The sequence below is a fragment of the Myxine glutinosa genome, chromosome 5 (genome assembly GCF_964187855.1).
Source record: "Myxine glutinosa chromosome 5, kmMyxGlut1.1, whole genome shotgun sequence".
Classification (NCBI taxonomy): domain Eukaryota; kingdom Metazoa; phylum Chordata; class Myxini; order Myxiniformes; family Myxinidae; genus Myxine; species Myxine glutinosa.
In genome coordinates this window covers 166,460,413-166,484,221 of record NC_136265.1, presented here as the reverse complement: position 1 = coordinate 166,484,221, position 23,809 = coordinate 166,460,413, and the positions used below count along the sequence as shown (strand labels likewise).

Genomic DNA, 23,809 nt, shown 5'->3' with positions numbered 1-23,809 from the left:
TTAGAGGCAAACACAGAGTTGAGGCATTCAGCTTTTTCACGTGCGGAGTCAGCCGTTAAGCCGTTTGAGGTGAGGGAGGGGATGGAGGGGGAACAAACACCAGAAACAGATTTGACCAGACGCCACCAGGATAACAACTCAGACACCAGGATAACAACTAACAACTAAATAACAACTCGGACTCGGACTAACGTGTATAACTGCTATTTGCGGTTCCGCTATTCGCGGAATCCGCGTATTCGCTGTTCCGTGATTCGTGGTTCCGCTATTTGCAGAATCCACATATTCACGGTTGATGATAAAATCCACATATTCACCGTTTCTCTATTCGTGGAAAAATGCAAATACACGGTTTTTTTTTCTTTTCGTGTCTGTGTTCTGTGAAATCGCAGTTTTTTCCCTCCCGATTCGCGACCGTGTTCCACGAATTCGAGGTTTTTCAGGGGCGCAAAAAAAGAAAATTCACAAGCAGCGAGCTTGACACATTTATAAAACCCATCTTTTACCAGCCATGCATACAGCAGCTAGACAAATGCAAAAAAATTATTCTACGAGCCAAGAGCATGACCTGCTTATAATGTGCAGTAAGTACAGTACTGTATATTCACTGCTGTGTACTTTGCGTTTTCGTGGCCACAAATTTTAGCCGCACTATAAGCGAGCTTCACAGGATATCCCCCCAGATGTGTGAACAAGTCATCCTCCATGAGTGAAAGAATGCAAACGCTTCAATAAATCGATACAGTTTGCAACTTACGGTAAAGCATCCTCAGAGATGTTACACAATGAAAACGCTTCGAGGGAGGTTCTACCAGGTGTGCAAACAAGTCGACCTTTGCGAGTTATAGAATACAATGCATAATTAAATCTATTCTTGAAATTACCAGATAGGCTCAAAACCCAGAAAACCCAGCTTCAAAACCCAGCTCAAATCAGAAAGTATTCAGACCCCTTCACTTTTTTCACATTTTGTTATGTTGCAGGTTTATGCTGAAATCCTTTAAATTCATTTTTTCCTCATCAATCGACACTCAATACCCCATAATGACAAAGAGAAAACAGGATTTTAGAATGTTTTGCAAATTTATTTAAAAGAAAAAACTGAAATATAACATTGACATAAGTATTCAGACCCTTAACTCAGTACTTAGTTGAAGCACCTTTGGCAGCGATTATAGCCTCGAGTCTTCTTGGGCATGACGCGACAGGCTTTGCACACCTGGATTTGGGAATTTTCTGCCATTCTTCTCTGCAGATCTTCTCAAGCTCTGCCAGGTTGGATGGGGACCGTCGGTGGACAGCCATTTTCATGTCTCTCCAGAGATGTTCGATTGGGTTCAAGTCAGGGCTCTGACTGGACCACTGAAGGACCTCCACAGAGTTGTCCCTAAGCCACTCCTGCGTTGTCTTGGCTGTGTGCTTAGGGTCATTGTCCTGTTGGAATGTGAACCTTCGGCCCAGTCTGAGGTCCTGAGCGCTCTGTTTCAGGTTTTCATGAAGGATATCTCTGTACTTTGCTCTGTTAATTGTTCTCTCCACCCTGACCAGTCCCCCAGTCCCTGCTGCTGAAAAACACCCCCACAGCATGAGGCTGCCACCACCATGCTTCACCGTTGGGATAGTATTGGGCAGATGATGAGCGGTGCCCGGTTTCCTCCAGGCATGACGCTCAGAATTGAGGCCAAACAGTTCAATCTTGGTTTCACCAGACCACATAATCTTGTTTCTCACAGTCTGAGAGTTCTTTGGGTGCTTTTTTGCAAACTCCAAGCGGGCTTTGATGTGTCTTTCACTGAGGAGAGGCTTCCGTCTGGCCACTCTGCCATAAAGCCCAGATCTGTGGAGTGTTGCAGTGATGGTTGTCCATCTGGAAGTTTCTCCCATCTCCACACAGGATCTCTGGAGCTCAGCCAGAGTGACCATCGGATTATTGGTCACCTCTCTTACCAAGGCTCTTCTCCCCCGATTGCTCAGTTTGGCCGGGCGGCCAGCTCTAGGAAGAGTCCTGGTTGTTCCAAACTTCTTCTATTTAAGAATTATGGAGGCCACTGTGCCCTTGGGAACCTTCAATGCAGCAGAATTTTTTGTGGGCTTCCCCAGATCTGTGCCTCAACACAATCCTGTCTCTGAGCTCTGCAGGCAGGTCCTTCAACCTCATGGCTTGGTTTTTGCTCTGATATGCATTGTCAGCTGTGAGACCAGATATAGACAGGTGTGTGCCCTTCCAAATCATGTCCAATCAAATTGAATTTACCACAGGTGGAATCCATTCAAGCTGTAGAAACATCTCAAAGATGATCAAGAGAAAAGGGAGGCACCCGAGCTAAATTTCAAGTGTCATAGCAAAGGGTCTGAAAATTTATGTCAATGTGATATTTCAGTTTTTTCTTTTTAATAAATTTGCAAAGCTTTCGAAAATCCTGTTTTCTCTTTGTCATTATGGGGTATTGAGTTTATATTGATGAGGGAAAAAATGAATTTAAATGATTTCAGCCTAAGGCTGCAAAATAACAAAATGTGAAAAAAGTGAAGGGGTCTGAATACTTTCTGAATGCACTGTAAATACAGATTGTGTCCTCGATCTCGATCATTGTTCTAGTCTCATTGCTTTGACCTTTTGACTGTCGCTCTGCTCATCGTTCAATAATGGCTCCCAAACGGAAGACCAGTGCCAGAGATGAGTCGACTGCCAAGAGGCAAAAGAAAGTCATGAGCCTTTGCCAGAAGGTGGAGCTGCTCGACCACCTTGAGAGGACCAAGTATCAAATACAAGGTGGTCACCCATGTCCGGAATGTCCACATGGAAAGGATGGAGAAGACTCTCAGAATATGGATCGAGGACAACACGCAGACGAGGGAGTTCATGTTGAAAACCATGATGCTGAACCCTTTCCTAAACCCGCTAATCGAGCACTTTTTGGACGCCATTCCAAAGGTTTCTGAGGAGGAGGAGGCGGAGGCGGGCAGCAATGAGGAAGAGGTGCCGAGGTCCAACCTCACAGTCCAGTTCCGGGATGAGTTGATGCATGACATACGGGCGATTGTCGACATGGTGCAAGAGACCGACCCAGTCGTGGAGAGGTACCTCAAGTTCAAGAGGGCCTTGGATGATGCACTGCTCCCGTACAGAGCTGCATCAAAACGTGCGGCAATCTGCCAGGCAGCTCCCCATCAACCAATTCTTCAGCCTCGCTCCCTCCACCACAAGACCACCAGCACCCTCTCCTGCCTTCCTCTCAGCGTTCTCACCAGCGTCCTCACCTTCTCCAACCTCTCCTGGCTCTCCTGGCTCTCCCCGAGTGCAAGATTTTGCTGCAATATCCTTTGGGTCGCCCTCAAAGTTAGAGGAATTCTTTGGATTTTAATTAATCACCATCATCACCATCATCATCATCATCATCATTTGAAAGTTGCGTGTGTTTGTAAAATTTAAATTTTTAACGGTACATAATTGTGGTGTGTTTTTTTACTTTCACGATACGGTATGGTTATGCACTTTTAATAAACTGTAAGCGCATTCCTTCAATAAATCGGAAATGGTACTTTACCTGGTGTTGTGCTTCTTTTTTTTTTTTTACTTTCACGATATGGTATGGTTCAGCACATTTAATAAACTGTAAGGGCATTCCTTCAATAAATCGGAAATGGTACTTCACCTGGTGTTGTGCTTTTTTTTTTTTTTTTTACTTTCACGATATGGTATGGTTCAGCACATTTAATAAACTGTTAGAGCATTCCTTCAATAAATTGGAAATGGTACTTGGTGTTGTCGTATTTTTTAAAATTGTTTGCATCTTTTGTGAAACTGTAATCGTGTGCATTTGTGATCGAAAACATTTGAAACTTTAAAAATATTCCTCTCTGAATCAGGACCCGCCGGGAACCTGTAACCCATTGAACCACTAACCCATCCCTCTTTTCCCCATTGAAACAATGCCACGGCACACATTCACGGGATTTTCATCGACCTTCTCAGATTTTCATTGACGTTCACAGATTTCCATCGGCCTTCGCGGGTTTTGTCTCGCCATTTCGGGACTTTTATCAACCTTCGCTGATTATTGTCGATATTCTCAGGATTTGCATCACCATTCGCGGATTTTGCATTGCCGTTTGCGGTTTGGTCCTCTCTATTCGCAGGTTTTTGCGACTCGGGAACCTATCCCCCATTTTTCCATTGAAACAATGCCCCGCTATTCGCGGGTTTCGCTATTCGTGGATTTTCCAGGAACGTATCCCCCGCGAATAGCAGGGTCCGACTGTATATGTGGGTTTATTTGGCCTCAGGCGAGCAAACCTGGGCAAGGCTGTTCATACCTGATGCAGTGCCTTCAGAAAGTATTCACACCCTTTGACTTTTTTTTAAACATTTTTTTGTGTTTCAGCCTGAATTTAAAATGGATTAAATTTAGATTTTTTGCACTGATTGATACATAATACCGTATTTTCTGGTGTAATAACCACACCTTTTTATCGACAAAAAAGTTAAAAGTTGGGGGTGGGGTAAATACACAGATATAGAAAAAAAGTCTTTAAAACAATCAATCCTGATTTTCAATTATATTCCAATTGTCACACATATAACAGTAGATCTATATCCCACATAATCGGGGAATGTTTAAAGCTCCAGGGCCGGGTTTGCAATGGCTCTGATGACTCCGAGATGCCAGGCCCCCAATCAGAAGGGGCCTGCAATGATGAAGATAAAAAAAATTTAAAGTGCACTATGTTTATATAGAGATTATGTGTCGAATATAATGCTGCTTTTTAAAAACAGGGGCAAAACCAGTGGGCACTCACCAGGTAGAATAAAGCAGTATACTACACTGACAAAAGGTATTTTAAACAGTATCACCGTATTATAAACCAATTTCAATGGTTGCTGGAAGACAGGGCAGCATGTAGAATGATACTAACGCAATTTAAAAAACTATAAACAAACAAACAAACAAAAAAATGGGGTTCCTCGCCCTCGCCCTCCCCCTCCCCCCCCAAAGATCCATACACCTCCTTAGACCCAGATTTTTCTAATACCTGCAGCAAACATTGGTACATCATGGGTGATGAAGGTTGTAGTCAAGTTTCATCGAAATAGTGTGTGTAGTTTCAGAAGAAAAAGCAAATTCCTATTTTGGGGGTCAATCCTAGATCAACTTTGAATCATGTCCAATCAATCGAATTGGCCACAGGTGTACCCCAATCAAGTTGTGGAGACATCTCTGGGACGGTCAAAAGAAATTTGATGCACATGAGTTCAATTTTAGAGTGTCACAGCAAAGCGGTTGAACACTTATTGACATTTCAGCTTTTCATTTTAAATATTTTATAAAAATTTTTTTTTTTTTAAATCCACTTTGACATTATGGGGTATTATGTGAAGATCAGTAACAAAAATATAAATTTAACCCATTTTAAATGCAGGCTGAAACACAACGAAATGTGAAAAAAGGCAAGTGGTGTGAATACGTTCTCAAGACACTGTGTGCGAAACACTCAACAACTCCCTTCGCGCAACACACCATTAGCATCAGCATCTCCTTTCACACCACACTCATAATCATGACACCATTATAAACTAGAACGGCACCCAGTGGAGAGCATACCACCGCCAGGTGAACAGTTTACGTTTTGTATCCCAGAGTAGATCAGAAAATCACAATACAATATCACATTTAATCAAAATCATCCATCCACAACTTTTTGAGATTAAGTGGTATGTGTAAGTGTAAAAGTGATTAAGTGTAAAATACACACTCTTCCGTGTGTGGGGTGGGCATGACATACCTTAGTTGAGAGGGAAATTGTGTCGGTTAGCGTGCTCCGAATGTTGTGTAGAACCACCTCTGTATCTAAGTAGGCCGAATGTCCGGATAAGATCATATATGTGTCTTCATACAAGGGGTGTAGCTATGCTAACTAGATAGGGTCCACAAGGATAAACCCCAGTGTGTAATTGCCCTGTGATTTTTCCCTTTGTTGTTGTTGAATCAAAAAAGGCACTTGACAAGCAAACTGCAACAAGCATGGTAAATGGACCAATTCACTCACAATGCCACCAGCTCCGACAAAGCTAGCACATTCGCCGATCGGCAAGGAAACATCATGCGAACATTCCTGAAAGACTGGGCTCTGCCCCCTCGATGGCCTGTAGCTGAGAGGCCACACCCAAAGCTTCGTGACAGGGCATGCGTCTGGCGGAGGGTGACGTCAGGGAGACGCGCAACAAACCTTGAGAGAGAGACTGGCCATCCTATCGTCTTCTTGGTGCGAAATAGTGAGCGGTCGCATTCTTGCTTCTCTCCTGCTGAGTGGACCACAGAGGTCGTTTATGCTCGTGGTTGGAGTGATTTGTGGGTCGAGGACGATTGCGTTGGATACGTCGTGTGCTGAGGCGCTGGTTTCAAAATAGCTAGAGCTCAGAACGGCTGAGGAAGGAGAAAAAGGGCTGAGGTGATACGCGCCATCTTGGGTACCTCCCTGCGCATGGCTTTGTGTCGCTGTGAACCCCGATTGGAATTCGACGCCCTCCTTTGGACATAGAGCTGAGTTCGGCCGATAATTAAACATTTATTTTCTTTACTTTATTATTCCCCCTTGTTCGTCGTGTGCGTCAGAATGTGGAGACATCTCGTTTAGTTTTATGAGTTACCTCATGTTTTCCTTTGTTCATTTATTCATGTAAATAAATTTCTTTGTACATTTTATTCTCTGTGTCTGTGGAATCGGATGACCACGTGTGTTTCCGATCAGATAAGGCCTCGAGCCTTTCCCACGAGCGCCAAAGACAATTCCCCCAGAGATTGGAGTCTACGCCTCGGAGTGTGAAGCTCGTTTTTGGCCATCCGTCACCCTGAGGTGTTCACGACAGGGTTGAAGCAACAATACCTTCTCAAGACACTGTGTGTGAAACTCTCAAGGCTCCCTTCGCGCAACACACCCTGAGCATCAGCATTTCCTTTCACAACAGTCGGTGTCATTGTCCCTGTGCACAGAGGAAGCTGTAGATGGAGGAAATGTTGAGTTGGATCATGGAGACGGCATGAAGCTGGAAGGTGTGAAAACATTTTTCTACCTCGGAGACATGCTGAATGGAGAAGGTGGATCAGACACGGCAACGGTTGCAAGAGTGAGATGTGCATGGAAGAAGTTTCGGGAACTGAGTGGCGTGCTGACAAGGAGGGGAGTGTCGTTGAAGCTGAACGGAAAGGTATATGCTGCATGTGTGAGAAGTGTTATGATATATGTGAGCGAGACATGGGTAATGAACGTAGAGCAGCAACAAAGGCTGGAAAGGGTGGAAATGCGAATGGTTCGGTGGATGTGAGGAGTATCGTCGAGAGAGAGGATGACAAATGATGAATTGTGAAAAATGATGGGAATAGAGACTGTGATGGATGCTGTGAAGAGAAACAGTTTGAGATGGTTTGGTCATGTGTTGAGGAAGGATGAAAGTGACCTGTTGAGAAGAGTGATAGAAATGAATGTAGAAGGAAGTAGAGGATGGGGAAGACCGAGAAAGACTTGGCTAAAGATGGTCGGAGAAGAAATGTTGGCAAGGGGGTTAACAAGGGGAGATGCAGAAAATAGGACAAAATGGAGAAGATTGTCATGGGGACCGCAAGGCTAACCCCCGCTCTTGCAGGGAAAATGGCCTTAAAATGCCTGTTGTCGTTGTTGTATTCAATCAAAATCATCCGTCAACAACTTTGAGATATTCTGCTGTATATAGTTTTTGGCCTGATCTTCCAGTGGTGAAGAAGCGCTTTAAAAATTTATACTGGCCGGATCCGAATCCGATCTTCACCAAAATCTAATCATTTCGTCCTTGTCACATATGCTACCTCTCTGCCAAATTTCGTCTGAATCCGTCCACAACTTTTTGAGACACTTTGTTCACAAACAAACAAACAGACAGACAGACAGACAGACAGGGGTGAAAACATAGCCTCCATCCACCTTTGGTGATGGAGGTAACAATACTCACTTCAATAATATTATGTCCATCAAATTGAAGTCCATCAAATAATTTCGTGAACAGGATGCCAAGTGCCCACACATCGACTGGGGGTCCTTCGTAGCCTTGCTCTGTGATCTCTGGTGCCATGTAGCCAGGTGTGCCCCAGTCATCGTAAAAAATTTTACCATGTATGAAAGCTGTAGCCAAGTTGAAGTCGATGACCTTGACGCTCCACTGAGAGCTGAAAAGCACATTTTGTAGCTGGAAAATAAACAGAAATCGATATGTTAAAAAAACATTTAACCTTGAGTGATAAATTATATTGAAGGAAAGATGTAAATGTGAATGTGAAGGAAAGACAGGAAAAAAATTTACAGAAAGAGAAAAGTTTTAAAAAACATCCTCTATCAATTTCAGTCAGGAGTTTACATAATATGGAGGCGGCTGAAGCGAGGAAGTAAGACTTTGTTGAGCTGAATGACAGGAATCGAAGGCCACAAGATGTGGAGGTGTGAAAGGAAAGAGAAACTCAGAAGAAGTTTTGCAATCTCGGTAAGGGACAATATTATATCAAGAGAAACGGGCGATCTGAAGCAGGAAATGAATTAAAGAGTGTTCTGTTTGGATAGAGATTAGGGATGGAAGAGACGTTAGTCACATATAATCAGGCTCCTGGTGTGATGGAAGAGTAAGATTGAAAGGTTCATGAAGAATTCAAAATGTATTGTCGCGTGGCTGGCTCAGTTAACACCGAGAGTATGCCACGGATGGATAATCGAGCTTAACGAGGCGTTTCCCAATTGATGGCGGATCATACACGAGAAGGGGATTGTGGGATTATGCCGCTTACCTTCACGGTCCGATGTCTTCTCCCTGTGGAAATTAACTCACGAACGAACACGGAATTTATGGTACAAAAGGAAATATTTATCAAACGGAACCGAGAACAATGAAATGCAACGAAAGATAAATGTTCTAAATTGGGACGTCCTCACACCTCACTTCAAATACACGGACGAAGAAATATTCAAATAAAAGAATCATCATGTTGTGTTCTGTGGTGCGTGTTATCTGTCTACAGCGTCGGTCGATCAGGCTCCGTCCGACGCGGCTATGGTCAGCGTGAACCGCTCGGTCCCATCTGCTGGCGTTCCACCGCTCCCCCCCCCCCCCCCCCCCCACCCCGTTCACCAGGCCTCTCGCGCCAACTGAGCGAGCGTGCAATGGCCTCCCGGCTGCTGCAGCCCGTACGCTCGCCGTTCGCACGTGAACGGCGGGGAAGAGAATCGTCGGCGCTCCAACGTCATTCGAAGCGAAACTCAAAAACGGGAACGAAAAGCAAGGGCAGAAGGGAGGTCCAACAGGAAGGCAGCCAACACGAGAAGGAGAAAGGGAAGAGCTCAATTGGACAGTCCAGAGCAAAAGGGCCATGGGAAGAGCTCAAATGTCGATCTCCAACCACTTGCTTTCACATCCAGAACAAGAGAAAATTTTGGCTTCCTTTATCTCCAATCGGTGCTCTTGGTGTTGTTCGCCGCCCCCCCCCCCCCCCCCCCCATCCTGTCAATCAAGAGTCCTTCTGGGCGTGGCTATTGCCTGCCTTGCACGATGTCTACCTGCCATGGTGCGCGGCCGCTTCCTGCTTGTCTTTCCGGTCAGTCCTTATGGCAGCGGGGAATTAATTAATGTGTGCATGAATGGGGCTATCTAATGTCTAAGAGTGCGTTGCCATAAGGGACACAGAGATGATCACCAGGTCTGACACACAGATGAATTAGCTTCGTCCTTATTCTACCTTTCACCGGATCATCGTCGTATGATCACAGGTGCACACATAATCCGACAAATCGCCCAAAACACAGAACTTATTACATCGAGATTCTCTAGCACGACAGACAAAGCATGACAAAGCATGTCAAAGCCTCAGTCTTTCACTGAGGAGAGGCCTTCGTCTGGCCACTCTGCCATAAAGCCCAGATCAGTGTAGTGTTGCAGTGATGGTTGTCCTTCTGGAAGTTTCTCCCATCCCCACACAGGATCTCTGGCACTCAGCGAGAGTGACCATCGGGTTCTTGGTCACCTCTCTTACCAAGGCCCTTCTCCACCGATTGCTCAGTTTGGCCGGGCGGCCAGCTCGAGGAAGAGCCCTGGTTCTTCGAAACTTCTTCCATTTAAGAATTATGGAGGCCACTGTGCTCTTGGGAACCTTCAATGCAGCAGAAAAGTTTTTGTAGGCTTCCCCAGATCTGTGCCACGACACAATCCTGTCTCTGAGCTCTGCAGGCAGTTCCTTCGACCTCATGGCTTGGTTTTTGCTCTGATATGCATTGTCAGCTGTGAGACCTTATATAGACAGGTGTGTGCCTTTCCAATTCATGTCCAATCAATTGAATTTACCACAGGTGGACTCCAATCAAGGTGTAGAAACATCTCAAAGATGATTAAGATAAATGGGAAGCACCTGAGCTAAATTTAAGTGTCATAGCAAAGGGTCTGAATACTTATGTCAATGTGATATTTCAGTTTTTTATTTTTAATAAATTTGCAAAACTTTCCAAAATCATGTTTTCTCTGTCATTATGGGGTATTGAGTGCAGATTGATGAGGGAAAAAATGAATTTAAACGATTTCAGCATTAGGCTGCAACATAACAAAATGTGAAAAAAGTGAAGGTGAAAGGGTCTGAATACTTTCTGAATGCACTGTATGTGACAGATCCCACCGTCTTTCCCTCTATTATAGGTTTCACCCAACAATATGAATTTTGTTCTTTCCTGCCCCCTCCACTTCCCACTCCCATTCCTTCCTTCGCTGCACCAAAAATGGTTTTCATTGCAGTGACAGGCAGAACGTATCACGGTCTGCACTGGAGCAGTTGGTTACCTTTATATCCCTGTGCACAATGTTCTGGGCGTGCAAGTACTCAAAAGCATCAGCCATCTGGAGGGAGGAGTAGATGAAATATTCAAACACGTACACAGATTGTGGTTGTTGAGATTTTACAATTTTGAGGTCAATTATTTCTGTCATATTTCAAACCACAACATAAACATTACAATGAGGGTGGAATGAGGAATGGAATGGGTATTTTACCAACTTCTGCTCCATCCTCTGCTCCAAATGGTAACTAACTTCTGCTCACCTGTTTCATGGGAAACCACAATTCTCTTTCTGTAAATTTCCTCAGAAAATGAATTTGGGAAGCGAGTGAACCTGTACACAGCAGACAGAAGCATACATGGGCAAGGTAATGAGATTTAAAAAAAATGTGTGTACAGAATTGAGGCTCGTGTAGAGCCAACAAATGAAACATGAAAACATGCACAGACACATAAAACATACAATGAAGGGAGCGGGAGACAAGAGGGGGAGAGAGGGAAGCACACAAGCGCAAAAACAGCAGAGAACAGGGTTTGCGGTAGATCTGTGGAAGGGAGAGAGGACTGGGGGAGGAGGGAGTTGGTGGGGGGTGGGGGGAATGGGTACACTGTATAACGCAAATGAACACTACTAGGAATTACAGGAAATAAGTTAGAGATTCAGAGTCAAATTTGGAGTGTTTTTCGGGGGTAGAAAAGATCAATGTTTTGGATGGGGTAAGATAATCTATGGTGGTGAACAGCTGTTTTGAAGACCTGGAGGGATAAGTGGGATTGAATAGAGTGTGGGAGTTTGTTCCAGATGTGAGAGAAAAGAGGAATGAAATAGTGAACGTGAGCAGAGTGTCTTGATTTTGGTAGTTTCACCAAAAGAGGGTTGCTGGCAGATCTTGTGCCTCCTGCAGGAATATTTGGGGGGCAGAGCACAGACAGAGCTTGGGGAGCTCAGCCAGAGAAGAGTCGATAGAAGACAGAAAGACCACCAACCGGCCTGCGGTGAGCGAGTAATATGCCCTCAGAATCAGCTTCATCACTGGAGATACCAATGATTCTGAAACCTTTGGATTCAACAGCGTGAAGCCGATACAAGTGTGAGGCAGGAGCACAGGCCAGAGGGGAGAGCAGTATTCCATTGAGCTGCGGATGAAAGCTTTGTACATGGTGAGGAGCTCAGAGGTGCCCAAAAAGGACCTCTCACGATGGAGGATGCCCAGTCGGTGACTGGCTTTGGAGACCAGCTTGGAAATGTTGTTTTGCCAGGAAAGATCTTGGCAGATAGTGAGACCCAAAAGCTTGAGTGACAGAACTTATTTGAGAGGATTATTGAGCAAGTAGATGGGATGAGTGTGTAGCGGTATTTTTGGAGAGACAAAGTGAGAGTGTGAGATATGCCAGGATTGAAAGACATGTTCCACTTGTTTGACCAGTTTGTGGTTTTATCCAGGTCTGCAGTGAAGAATTTTGCATTTCTGAGAAAAAAGGAGAGGAAAATTTATTTTGTTTTTGAAGATTTGAATGTTTCATTGATAAAATAAACACAAAATGATGAAGATAAAAATTTGCTTGAAAACTCAAAGGTCATTGAAGAGCAAGGTGATGGAGAGCCACAGCTGGATACAAGTAGGAGAATGAATGAATGAATGATAGAGATAGAGAGAGAGAGAGAGAGAGAGAGAGAGAGAGAGAGAGAGAGAGAGAGAGGAGAGGGGGGGGGGGGTTAACACAAGACACTGGAAGTGAAGGATAAAATGATAAGAGGGTTCATGGGCAAAGACAACATATTGTTACGAATTTGGGCTGTGACATATGTAGAGCAGAGTAGATCTGAGTAGGTAACATGCTTCGAGATGTCGCGATAGGGAATCTACCTGTAATAAGTCATGTGTAGGCGTTTTGTCGGCTAAGATGTATGATTGTGAATCTACCAGGAGATTCGTGTGTTAAGTAGTGTAGGGAATAATGAGTAGAGCCCTTGTATGTCTCACCTGGTTGCCAAACCTTTGTCCATTTTGGCACTGCAGACCACATAGACACTAGTTAGGATTCCCTTAGTACAACATTAATGATGTCCTTTCCCCCCTGACATGACTTAGGAAGAAATCGGGCTAGAACACCGCCGATAATGGCCGCCACCATTTGCACCTCTGGGAGGCCTACCCGCCTCGCATAGCATGTGCTGTGACCAAGGAATAGGGGGACGGGAGTGGAGTGACGCAGTGGGCGTGCCCCTGGACGAACCGGCGGAGGCTCTGATTGGCAGAGCAGTGTGCCAAAGCTGACGTCATCGGCCAGAGATATGAACAGAGGAGTTCGCATTGGGCAGTTGAGAGGAGTCGAGTTCAGAAGAAGCAGTTGAGTTACAGTCCCGGTGCGATCCTGAGCAGTTGAGACTCGGCGTGTGGAGTTGCGCAGAGAGCAGTTCAGTTGAGCGCAGAGAGCCCAAGCGGAGTTGGCAGTGCGCAGTTCGCAGTTCGAGAGTTGAGCCCGAGCAGTTGCCGAACGCCATTGCGCAGTTCAGTAGTTGATCCCAAGCAGTTGGATTCCTGGCAGCGCAGTTCAGAGACCCCGACCCGAGTTTGGCTGAGGTGTAGCCCGAGTGGAGCTCGCTGTCCTGCTGTGGGACCTCGTGGTGCTTTGGAGCTTGGTGCACGGACCTCGTGTGCAGCGGCGCGGGCGTTGGCTCGGGCCTAGCGGGGCATGCGAGGCGGACGGAGGATTCTTCCAGGCCGGGAATTGAAGACGACAAGACAGCTAAGACCGAGCTCCGCGTACCCAATTACATAACGGACGTTTTTATTTTCGTATTCATCTCCCTCGTCTCGTCTCTGATATCTGTTGTGTGCGGGATCCCAATTTAGAATAGTTCATTACCGGCGCGTATTTTCCTGTCCCTGCCTGTTATTCAATAAAACCTGATATTAGTTTTTTGTACATCATACTTGAATGCAGTTTACTGGGTGCTTCATTTGATAGATAAGGCTGCGGGGACGTGCGCCGCTTCCCTCCATTCCGCGCGTTTAGGGGTTTTAGATTTTGGAATCCGCCATTGAGCTTCCGCCTCGGAGTTAAAGCCTTCGTGATCGGCATCCGCGATCGCCAGATATTAATTTCGGCGGATGCGCGACAATATTGAGGAAAGGATAGAGGGTGACATGAGATGGTGGTGCACCACCTGCAATAAGTCTTGGAGGGGAGAATGTGATTGAATAGTTTCCAGAGGGCAGTTACAGAAATGGGAGAAAAGAGGAACCATAATGTGTGTGTGTGGAAAGTGTGCACTTTGAGTATAACCAGAAGGGGATTACTGGAGGAACTTGTGTACTGAAGGAGCGGGAGACTTATGAGTATCTTCCAAGACTCTCTGTCTTTTGACAGGCCGCATAAATGAGATGAGCCGCTCCGTCTGTCATGTGAGGAACTGGCAGTGTTTCAGCCTCATCACATGACATTATAATCATGTTGAGAGCTTCTTATTTAACAAAAACCAAATCAGTTTGTGATGCTGCCATCTCTTCACCTAAATGAGAGGTTGCACAATCACAAACAGGTTTCCTGGATCCTGTGGAATATAAAGCTCTCACGAGGTCTCCATTGACCAACACAGACACCTTGTAGGCCATGAGTTTAAGGAATTATTTAGATGATGGAAACCGCAGCTCAGTTTGAAAGAAAGCTTTGATATGTGATCCACATCATGGCTGATGGTGAAGCCGAAAAGTCAAGAAAACGAACCACTTCCTGTGTCTGACCGGGAAAATGGATCAGTTGGTTGTTTTTGACAATTGTGCCAGAGTGACAGGGTGAAACTGAGATTTGTCAGAACTGAATGAGATGGTCCAACAATCAGAACATCATAATTCCTGTTTTCTAATGACTAAATCATTTAGCTGCCAAAGTAAAAGTGGACTGGACAGACACAGTGGATTTTCAGCAAAATGACGTCAAAAACCTCACCTGCTTTCACATACTCCATAACGAGGACTGTGCAGTCATTTTCTGGATCTTTTGTTGGGATGTCGATACACTTCACTGAAAGGATACAAGATGGTGGAGCACAAGTTAATATGGCATAAGAAACTCATCCAAAGTCAAACACCTTTAAACGACATGATAAACATGCACATTGCGTGTGATGACAAGTCGTCAACAGGTGAGCCTCAACATCCTCCTTTCACCATCACCATTCATGATCTTGTCTGTGAACATTTGGGCAGAACCGCACCAATCATAAGTACATCGATTAAATAAGCACAGGTGAGTGCAGGAGGTCTTGAGACCAGTATACAAATGGGCCAAACGAGGTTGGAAAAGCAGGTGGGTGGGGGGGGGGGGGGTATCTGGGTGGTGTGTGTGCGGATCACAATTAGTATCGAGCAGATTTAGGTTCAGGCAAACAACTGATTAGAATTATTCCGATAAGACGACATTTGGCAAACACACAAGATTCGGTTGGCAGAGAACATTTGATTTCCAGTGTGTTGGAGTCTCCTTCAACACACTGGAAAGAACTGATAAGACAAAGTGAAAAGCAAAGAATTGATAAGACGATCCGGTTTCCAGCTACTCTCCTTATTTTCGGTTGTTGACCATTTTTGTTCGTATCGTGGGCACATCACCACACAATTTGAGTGCCTCTTTTGTTACTTTTACATCTTGCACTCAGCAGTTCATTCGCAGGATATGATAGAGTGCAAGCGATATTTCTATTTAAGAACAAGCAATCCAAAAGCGGCCTGACACGATGGCCTGGAGCTCTCGATGTACGCAGACTCGCCTCGTGGCCGTTTCGCCTGGTTCAGCAACTCGGCCGAGCTATAAACTATGATCCCGGTGTTTCACAGGCAGGGTGGTTCAATCATTGTGCCGTCTCATGGAGGGAGGTTAAACTAGCATCCCATCTACCACCATCTTTAGGTGTGGATAAGTGTCCACCCCCCTGAGCTAATACTTTGTGAAAACACCTTTGACAGCAATTACAGCTGTGAGGCTATTTATATACAAATAAATATTTTGCACATGGAGTTCGTCGACGTGTTCAGAGAATTTGCTGATTGGAGTGATCATCTTCTGTGGAATTCCATAAGATCTCAGCATCTTCCACAGGCTTGCTCTATGAACACGATCTAATTCCTTCTTGAAGTCAATGAAGTTGACAGAAAGCGGTGTATTCCATTCTAAACATTTATATCATTATATTATAAATAAAATTACACTCAAACTTCTTTAAGTTTGAGTGAAATCCACTTACTGATGTTTGGGTGATTTAGCATCTTCATTATCGAAGCTTCACACCAGAGCTGCAAAAAAAAAAAAATGAAAAAAGAAGGAGACAAGTCAGGAGACGACGATGGTTCACGAGCGAGCGGTATTCAATGACAAAGGACGGACTGTAACCGAAACAGGCCCGGAAATGTCAAAACGAAGGTTACTGACCTTTAAATGAGATAGAAAATAATGTATTATCAGTTATGAGGTTAGTTAGCCACACAATACCGAAAATTCAGTGAAAAATGAAATGAAAAAAAAACAAAAAGAAAGCATCGAGAAAAAAAATGAAAAAAAAAAATATGAAAAAAAAATGAAAAATGAAAATTTGAGCTCCGTGGGGACATTGCACGAGACACATGACATTGGCCTAACCAAATATCGAAACCCCCGTCAGATTCCACCAAACTCCTCGAAGAAGATGAAGCTTGAACTCGATTACCCCCTAAAAAGACATCTTTTTCAAGCGTGGCTCTGCCCACAATGGGCGCAATACGCCCACTCTCGGCAGGACACAACGAGATCGGGATATCAACCTCCCACCCAGGTTTCATCAAGATCGGATGATATCATCGGGTAGTTATGCTGTGGACAGACAGACAGACAGACAGACAGCCACACACACACAGATAGACACACACACGACGAATATAGTGGTCACTTGATAACTCGTGAACCAAAAAGAGAAAGAAAATTATACAAATCCCTTCTCCCAGCCGGATAAAGGTTAAGTCACACCATCACAATAACCACAAGATTGAAACTCACACACAGAGACGCACAGCCTCAGGGGCCAAGAGACAAAGATGTATCATAGACAAAAGATCTGCCAGGAGAGTTCAGGGGTTAAACTGTGTTCTTACTTCAGCAATTAAAACACCATGATCTCCACATAAATATAAACTTACTTCGATTGAATATTTCAAAGATCTTGCCTTCTTCAAAACAACCTGAAAGAGGGGACAAGAGATCGTATTATAACATCTCAGCTGCAATGCAGGAAAATGAGTAGAACAAATGATGTTGGTGTGTCGTGATGTACAATTATTATTTCTGTTTTTACTGAAGAGCTAAATGAGAGAAAGGAACAATTTCACACAGATGGGGAATAAAAAGGGGAATAGGTAAACGATTACATCAACACACCACAAGTGAATCTAGTCGAGTGGTACAAATTGGAAGAAGGACAAAACATTGAGGTGCAAAAGCAAAAGCATCGTTCATCTCATCAGAAAGAGAGAAGACACATTCAGATGCAGGAGAATTTCCTGGTCCCTGAGCTCCCATCCTTCCTTCTTCCATGTGTCTCTCTGTCATGTCCCTCCACACTGCCATCTGTGTTTTCCACCATGTTCTGTTCTGTGTTCTATCTCGCCCTCCCGTGTGCTGTTCCCTCTCCCAAAAAGTGAAATGAAGCCAGAGGAAGTATACCACAAGCACGTACCTCTTCTGCTGAGTTGACATTCTTTGCTTTGTAAACAAATCCAATACTTCCTTTTCCAATTTTGGAGATAACCTCCCACATCCTGAACTGAAAACAAAGGCACAAACAAAGCTTCACAACAGTGCTTCTGAAATAAAACAGTAATAACAAAGCCATGTTTAAATGATTATTTCACATCAACTCGATAATTACAATCATCATCATCATCATCATCATCATCATATTCACGTTCCACAGCCTCGTCAGAGCAGATACTTGGCCACAATGCTGGTCACGTCGCCACCCCGGCTCAGGAAGCTCGGGCACGAATTTGAAATATGCTTAGGGTGCCAGCGATAGTTTGCCTCCTCTTTGTGAAGGACACCATGGCATCTTTAATATCCACCAACTAATTCTGGCACAAGGATGACCAGTTTAACGTCCAACCGAGGGACGGAACACACATTGATGAATCACAGGGCCGATGAAACACCAGAATGACAGTTCATAGCTGGGTTGGAATTCAAACCCAGGCGAGGTAGCTCACATCAATGACTAAGATATCTCATGGGAACTAAAAAGGAGGAAATAATTGGTTCAATAAATTAATATGGCAATACCACCCTGGTGTTGGGCTAGCGGCTAGGGTGCCGGCTTAGAATCCTACGATCCTGGGTTCGAATCCCGGTCGATCGCTGAATTAACGCCAGGGGGGTTGACTCAGCCTGTCATCCTTCCGAGGTCGGCTAATTGAGTACCAGTTCACTGGTAATTCCCTGTTTGTCGTTAAAGGCGGCAAAAAGGGTTGGCGTCAGGAAGGGCATCCGGCCGTAAAACATTGCTTCAAAAAGGGGACCAAAAAAACAACAACAACCACGGTTCCCGAAAAAGGCCAACCCCCGCTTTGAAGGGGGGAAATGGCCTCTGAAGGTGGTTTTAATACCACCAATTATGTCGTCACGTAATTACACCACTACCAGCCATGCGTCGCCTCAACTCACACCGACATCGCTTTATAGACCATACCTTTTATTCTCGAACGTTTTCAGAACTTACAAGACCGATAGAAACGCCATAATTCATCACAAAGTACAAAATTGGGAGATTGCAAAATCGTAGACAGAACAACTGTACGTTTGTGCACTTGAATACAGCTGTCATTAATCAAAAAGAGAGGAATATCACCCGTAAAAAGTGAAATACAATACGGGAAGTGGCGACGTTAGGAACGCGTCCCACGCTTATCTTATTAATGTGAATAACAACGAGAACAACACTCTACGACGTCATGACATCGACTGATATGCCTCCACACACATTATTGCAACATTATTCATACTTACACCAAGTTTGATTTAAATTTATTCTGCTGCTCTCAAGTATCACATTTTTCCGAACATGACCTCTGACCTCACCAAAATCACAAAATCACCGCACTTCTCACGCTTGATGCCAAAATATAATCAGTTCATCTTTGCATCACAATATACACTTATACCAAGTTTAGGCAAAATCCCATCACTGATTCACACGTCAGAACAGACAGATTTTTTTTTACCGAGCATACCCTCTGACCTTTGGACAGTCCAACAAAACAACAATAACAGGCATTTTAAGGCCATTTTCCCTGCAAGAGTGTGGGTTAGCCTTGCGGTCCCCATGACAATGTTCTCCATTTTGCCCTATTTTGCCCTATTTTGCCCTTGCCCGCATTTCTTCTTCGACCATCGTTAGCCAAGTCTTTCTCGGTCTTCCCCATCCTCTAATTCCTTCTACATTCATTTCCATCACTCTTTTCAACCAGTCACTTTCATCCTTCCTCAACACATGACCAAACCATCTAAACCTGTTTCTCTTCACAGCATCCATCACAGGCTCTATTCCCATCATCTTTCGCAATTCATCATTTGTCTTCCTCTCTCAATGATACTCCACACATCCACCGAACCATTCGCATTTCCACCCTTTCCAGCCTTCGTTGCTGCTCGACGTTCATTACCCATGTCTCACTCCCATAAATCATAACACTTCTCACACATGCAGCATACACCTTTCCCTTCAGTTTCAATGACACTCCCCTCCTCGTCAGCACACCACTCAGTTCCCGAAACTTCTTCCATACACATCTCACTCGAGCAGCCGTTGCAGAGTCTGATCCACCTTCTCCATTCAGCATGTCTCCAAGGTAACAAAATGTGTTCATACCTTCCAGCTTCATGCCATCTCCAAGATCCAACTCAACATTTCCTCCATCTGCAGCTCCCTCTGTGCACACCTTACACTTGAATGTAGCTGCCACACTGGTTAATGACCCTCTCAAACCACTACATTTTCGATGAACCCACTCAGCGCACATTGCACATTGAATGGAATTCACTCCGACACCCTTCCTGCACACAGTACACGGACACTTCCCAGTTCTTTCCACCTCACCACATGCTTTCCCACTTGCCATCACCTTTGTTTTTCCGATATTCACCTTCAGACCTTTTGTCTCCATACATTCCTTCAACTTGTCCATCTTCTCCTTCTGTCCATCCATACTTTCTGCAATGAACACCAGATCATCTGCATACAACAACTCCCACGGTAAACCCTCCTTTACGTTCTGAGCCAGCACCTCCATCACAGCTACAAATAGTAGTGGACTTAGTACCGACCCCTGATGCACTCCCACCTTCACCTCAAACTCACCACTGTTCCCGTCCTTCGTCCTTACAGTTATGCGCGCTCTTTTGTACATTGCCATCACTACTCTGATCAACCATTCCTCCACTCCGAACTTCCTCAATGCCCATGTCACTTCTTCACGTGGAACCCTATCGAATGCTTTCTCCAGATCAACAAACCCAAGAAACAAGTTCTTCCTCTTCTCCATATACTTCTCCTGCAACTGCCTCACAATAAAAAGCGTGTCTGTCGTTCCTCTTCCTGGCATAAATCCAAACTGCATTTCGTCAATCTTCACTTTCTTCCTTATCCTCCTCTCCAACACCCTTTCCAATACCTTCATTCCATGCTCCAATAACTTTATCTCTCGATACGAGCCACAGTCCAGAGGGTCACCTTTCCCCTTGTATAGAGCGACGAAAGTACTCAGTTCCCAATCCACTGGAATGCGGCCTTCTTTCACCACCAGATTACAGATCTCTGTCATTCTCTTCACACCCCAATTTCCCGCTGCCTTCAACATATCTCCCACAACTCCCGTCGGCCCTCCCGCTTTTCTACTCTTCATTGCTTTTATCGCTTCCTCAACTTCCTTCTCGGTTATCTTCTCTGCCGGTCCTAAAACTGGGTTACTCTCGATGTTGCCATCCCATTCATTCTCTGCATTCAACAGCATTTCCATATATCTCTTCCATCTTCCTTTAATTCCATCTGGGTACACAACGATTTGTCCCACTTCATCCTTAAAGCAACTCACCCCCATCACATCTAACCTCTCTTTCGCTATCTGCGTTGCAATCCTGAATACCGCTCTCTGACCCTCTTCCAAATCCAAGCGTTCTCCGAACATTTTCCTGCATGCCTCCTCTGCCTTTGCTACCTCTTTATTTGCAGCCTTCTTGGCTGCCTTATAACTTTCATGCTCTGCCTTTTCTGCTCCCGTACCCTTCGCCTTCTGCCACTCCTTGAACTTCTTCCTCTTCTCGTCAATCTTCTTTCCAACTTCATCATCCCACCACGATGTTTCCGAGTGCCTCGGTGGTCCTTTTGTCCATCCACATACCTCACCAACGGCTCCCAACAGACTATCTTTCATTGACATCCAACCACTTTCAAGCTCAACCACATCATCCTCCACCATACTCAGCCTCTCTTTTAATGCCTCCCTCACTGTCACCTCTTTCAACCTCCACACCTTCATTCTCGGTTGGTACTTCACCCGCCGAGCTCTCCTCGCACCTTTCACCCTTATGTCGCAGACAACCAAGTGGTGCTGTGAAACAGCCTCCTCCTCCCCCGGGATCACCTTTGTGTCCCGGAGGTGCCTCCTATCTCGCCTACGCACCAGCAGGTAGTCAACGGTTTTCGTCGACCCACCTCACGTGTATGTAACAAGCTTATTATCCTCTTTCTGGAACTGAGTATTACAAATCAACAAATCAGCTCCATCAGCAAACTCCAAAATCCTTTCACCTTCTCCATTTCTCACACCATATCCGTAACCCCCATGAACTCCCTCAAAACCGTCCATACTTCTTCCCACATGTCCATTTAGGTCTCCTCCTTCCACAACAACTTCCTCATCTTTCACGTTTTCCATCAGCTTCTCCATAGCACACCAGAACTTGTCCTTCTCTTCATCGCTCCGACCAACCTGCGGAGCATATGATGTTCACCAAGATGATGTTCACCAAGAGCTTTCCAATCATCATTTTCACCATCATTAACCTTTCACTCACTCTAGTCACACTCACCACACTGTCTACAAACTCCTCAGAAACCAGGACACCAACACCAATCACGCCCTCCCAGCACCCTTGCCATACAAACTTGTATTTCTGTCCCTGCCTACCCTTCACCATTCTCACACCACTTCCCTTCCATCTCGTCTCCTGCACACAACATATGTCCACTCTTCTTCTGACCAATACTTCCAGCACTTCTCCTGATCTCCCTGTCATTGTCCCTACATTCCATGTCCCAAATCTCAGAAGCCGATCTCCACGTCGGGCATCAGACGTGTCGGGCATCAGACGTTTCGTCGTCATAAATGGAATGATTTCCACCCTTGCTTCGATCGGGCTCCCCACCTTGAGTTTTGACGAGAGGGAGTGGGGTCCCCCACGGGGTACTTCGGGCTGTACCCTGCCCATATGTAGTCGTAATTGTCATGGTTCTCTTTTTGAGGCAATGTTTTTATGGCCGGATGCCCTTCCTGAAGCCAACCCTTTTAGTCGCCTCTTACGACACGCAGGGATACGGTGTACCTATTCTAAACCGGGGTATACACCGGTACCTTTGGAAAGTCCGCGGGAAGCATAAAAAATTGTTTTGATTCAGGACGTTTTGATAATCATCACACTTTTCAGAACGAATCCCCGATGCAAACCGAACTATTACTGCAAAAAGGTAATCAAATATGTTGCTTACCACGACCTGCCCCACATCGTACTCTTCATCCTCATCACTGCAAGGTATCTCATCATCCTCATCATGATGGAGAGAAGATCCTGGAAAGAAGAGACAAAATAACATAAAACAGATATTGTGACAAAAAAAAAAAAGATCAATGGACAGAATATCACGTGTTCAGACGTGTGTGCATTGTGCAAATTAGACATCAATTTCACAAATTAGTCTTCGTCTTCTTCTTCTCCAGCCAGGTGTTCACATACAATATCCTCGAGTAAGAGGTCAAGGGCTGAGAACATGCAGAATTGGCTCAAGTCTTTCAGGAACTGGTTGGCTAGGCCTGACATGATTGCAGTGGGGAAAGTCAGGAATTTGTAGTTTGCTCAGGGTGCTGGCGTTGACTTGACAACTCTTCATAAAAGACACCGAGAGATGTTTAATGTCTCCAAACTAATGCTCCCAGACAGAATACCCAGCACAAGGTCCATCTGAGGGACCACACATTTGTGACCAAACACACAACCTGTGAAGCACCATTTGATTTTATGAAATGGATGGAATCACCAGGAAGGACATTGATCAGGATATGCTTTTCACAGTTGGAAGTGATGGGAAGCTGGCATTTCTGGCATTAACCCTTCGTCGGACCAAAAAAGCCAAAAACAGTCCGACACAGGGCCTCACGAGCAAGACGAGCTCTTTATTCGACAGTGCATGGTCAGGATGAGAAGTAAAGCAGACCGGACAGTTCAGAGGTAAATTCGCTACGTCTGTGCAGCCTTGGACACAGTACAATATATAAATGGGGGATTCTCTTCAGGAAAAGAATGAACGAATAATGGTGGAAAAAACACTCACAGATGCATCTGAAACAGTGTTGGACAACAATGAAGAAGGCAAATTTAGGTTTGTAGATGGATATTAAAGGGATTTATATTTTAGAACCAGACAAAGCAGTCTTCTTCCACGTTCATATTTAGCACAAGACTGTGGAGTAGCAAGGATCATTGGCTGAGAAGAAGGATATACCGCTGATGCCCTCTACTGGTCATGGCAGGAATTTGGAATTTGTCCAGGGTGCCAGAGATAGTTCGCCTACTCTTCGCGAAGGACACCATGTGATCTTTAATGCTGACCACCTAATGCCGGCAGACGGGACACCAAGTTTAACCACCATCTCACGTCATCCATCCTCCTCACCAT

General features: G+C 44.9%; 1 protein-coding gene across 2 annotated transcripts in view; it reads right to left on the bottom strand.

Moving 5' to 3' along the window:
- LOC137428212 (ribosomal protein S6 kinase alpha-3-like) overlaps positions 1 to 23,809 on the bottom strand; it is a 52,147-nt gene that overhangs the window by 4,915 nt on the left and 23,423 nt on the right. For both annotated transcript variants that reach the window (XR_013623616.1, XM_078779028.1), the window contains exons 11-18: positions 22,625 to 22,704; positions 17,546 to 17,632; positions 17,010 to 17,051; positions 16,085 to 16,133; positions 14,791 to 14,865; positions 11,100 to 11,170; positions 10,841 to 10,897; positions 7,985 to 8,218 (exon numbers count right to left, since the gene is read on the bottom strand). Coding sequence is in view for 1 of the 2 variants with exons in the window: in XM_078779028.1 (XP_078635154.1) it covers positions 7,985 to 8,218; positions 10,841 to 10,897; positions 11,100 to 11,170; positions 14,791 to 14,865; positions 16,085 to 16,133; positions 17,010 to 17,051; positions 17,546 to 17,632; positions 22,625 to 22,704 (695 nt within the window). In the remaining variant the exon portion in view is untranslated. The remainder of the gene's footprint in view (positions 1 to 7,984; positions 8,219 to 10,840; positions 10,898 to 11,099; positions 11,171 to 14,790; positions 14,866 to 16,084; positions 16,134 to 17,009; positions 17,052 to 17,545; positions 17,633 to 22,624; positions 22,705 to 23,809) is intronic.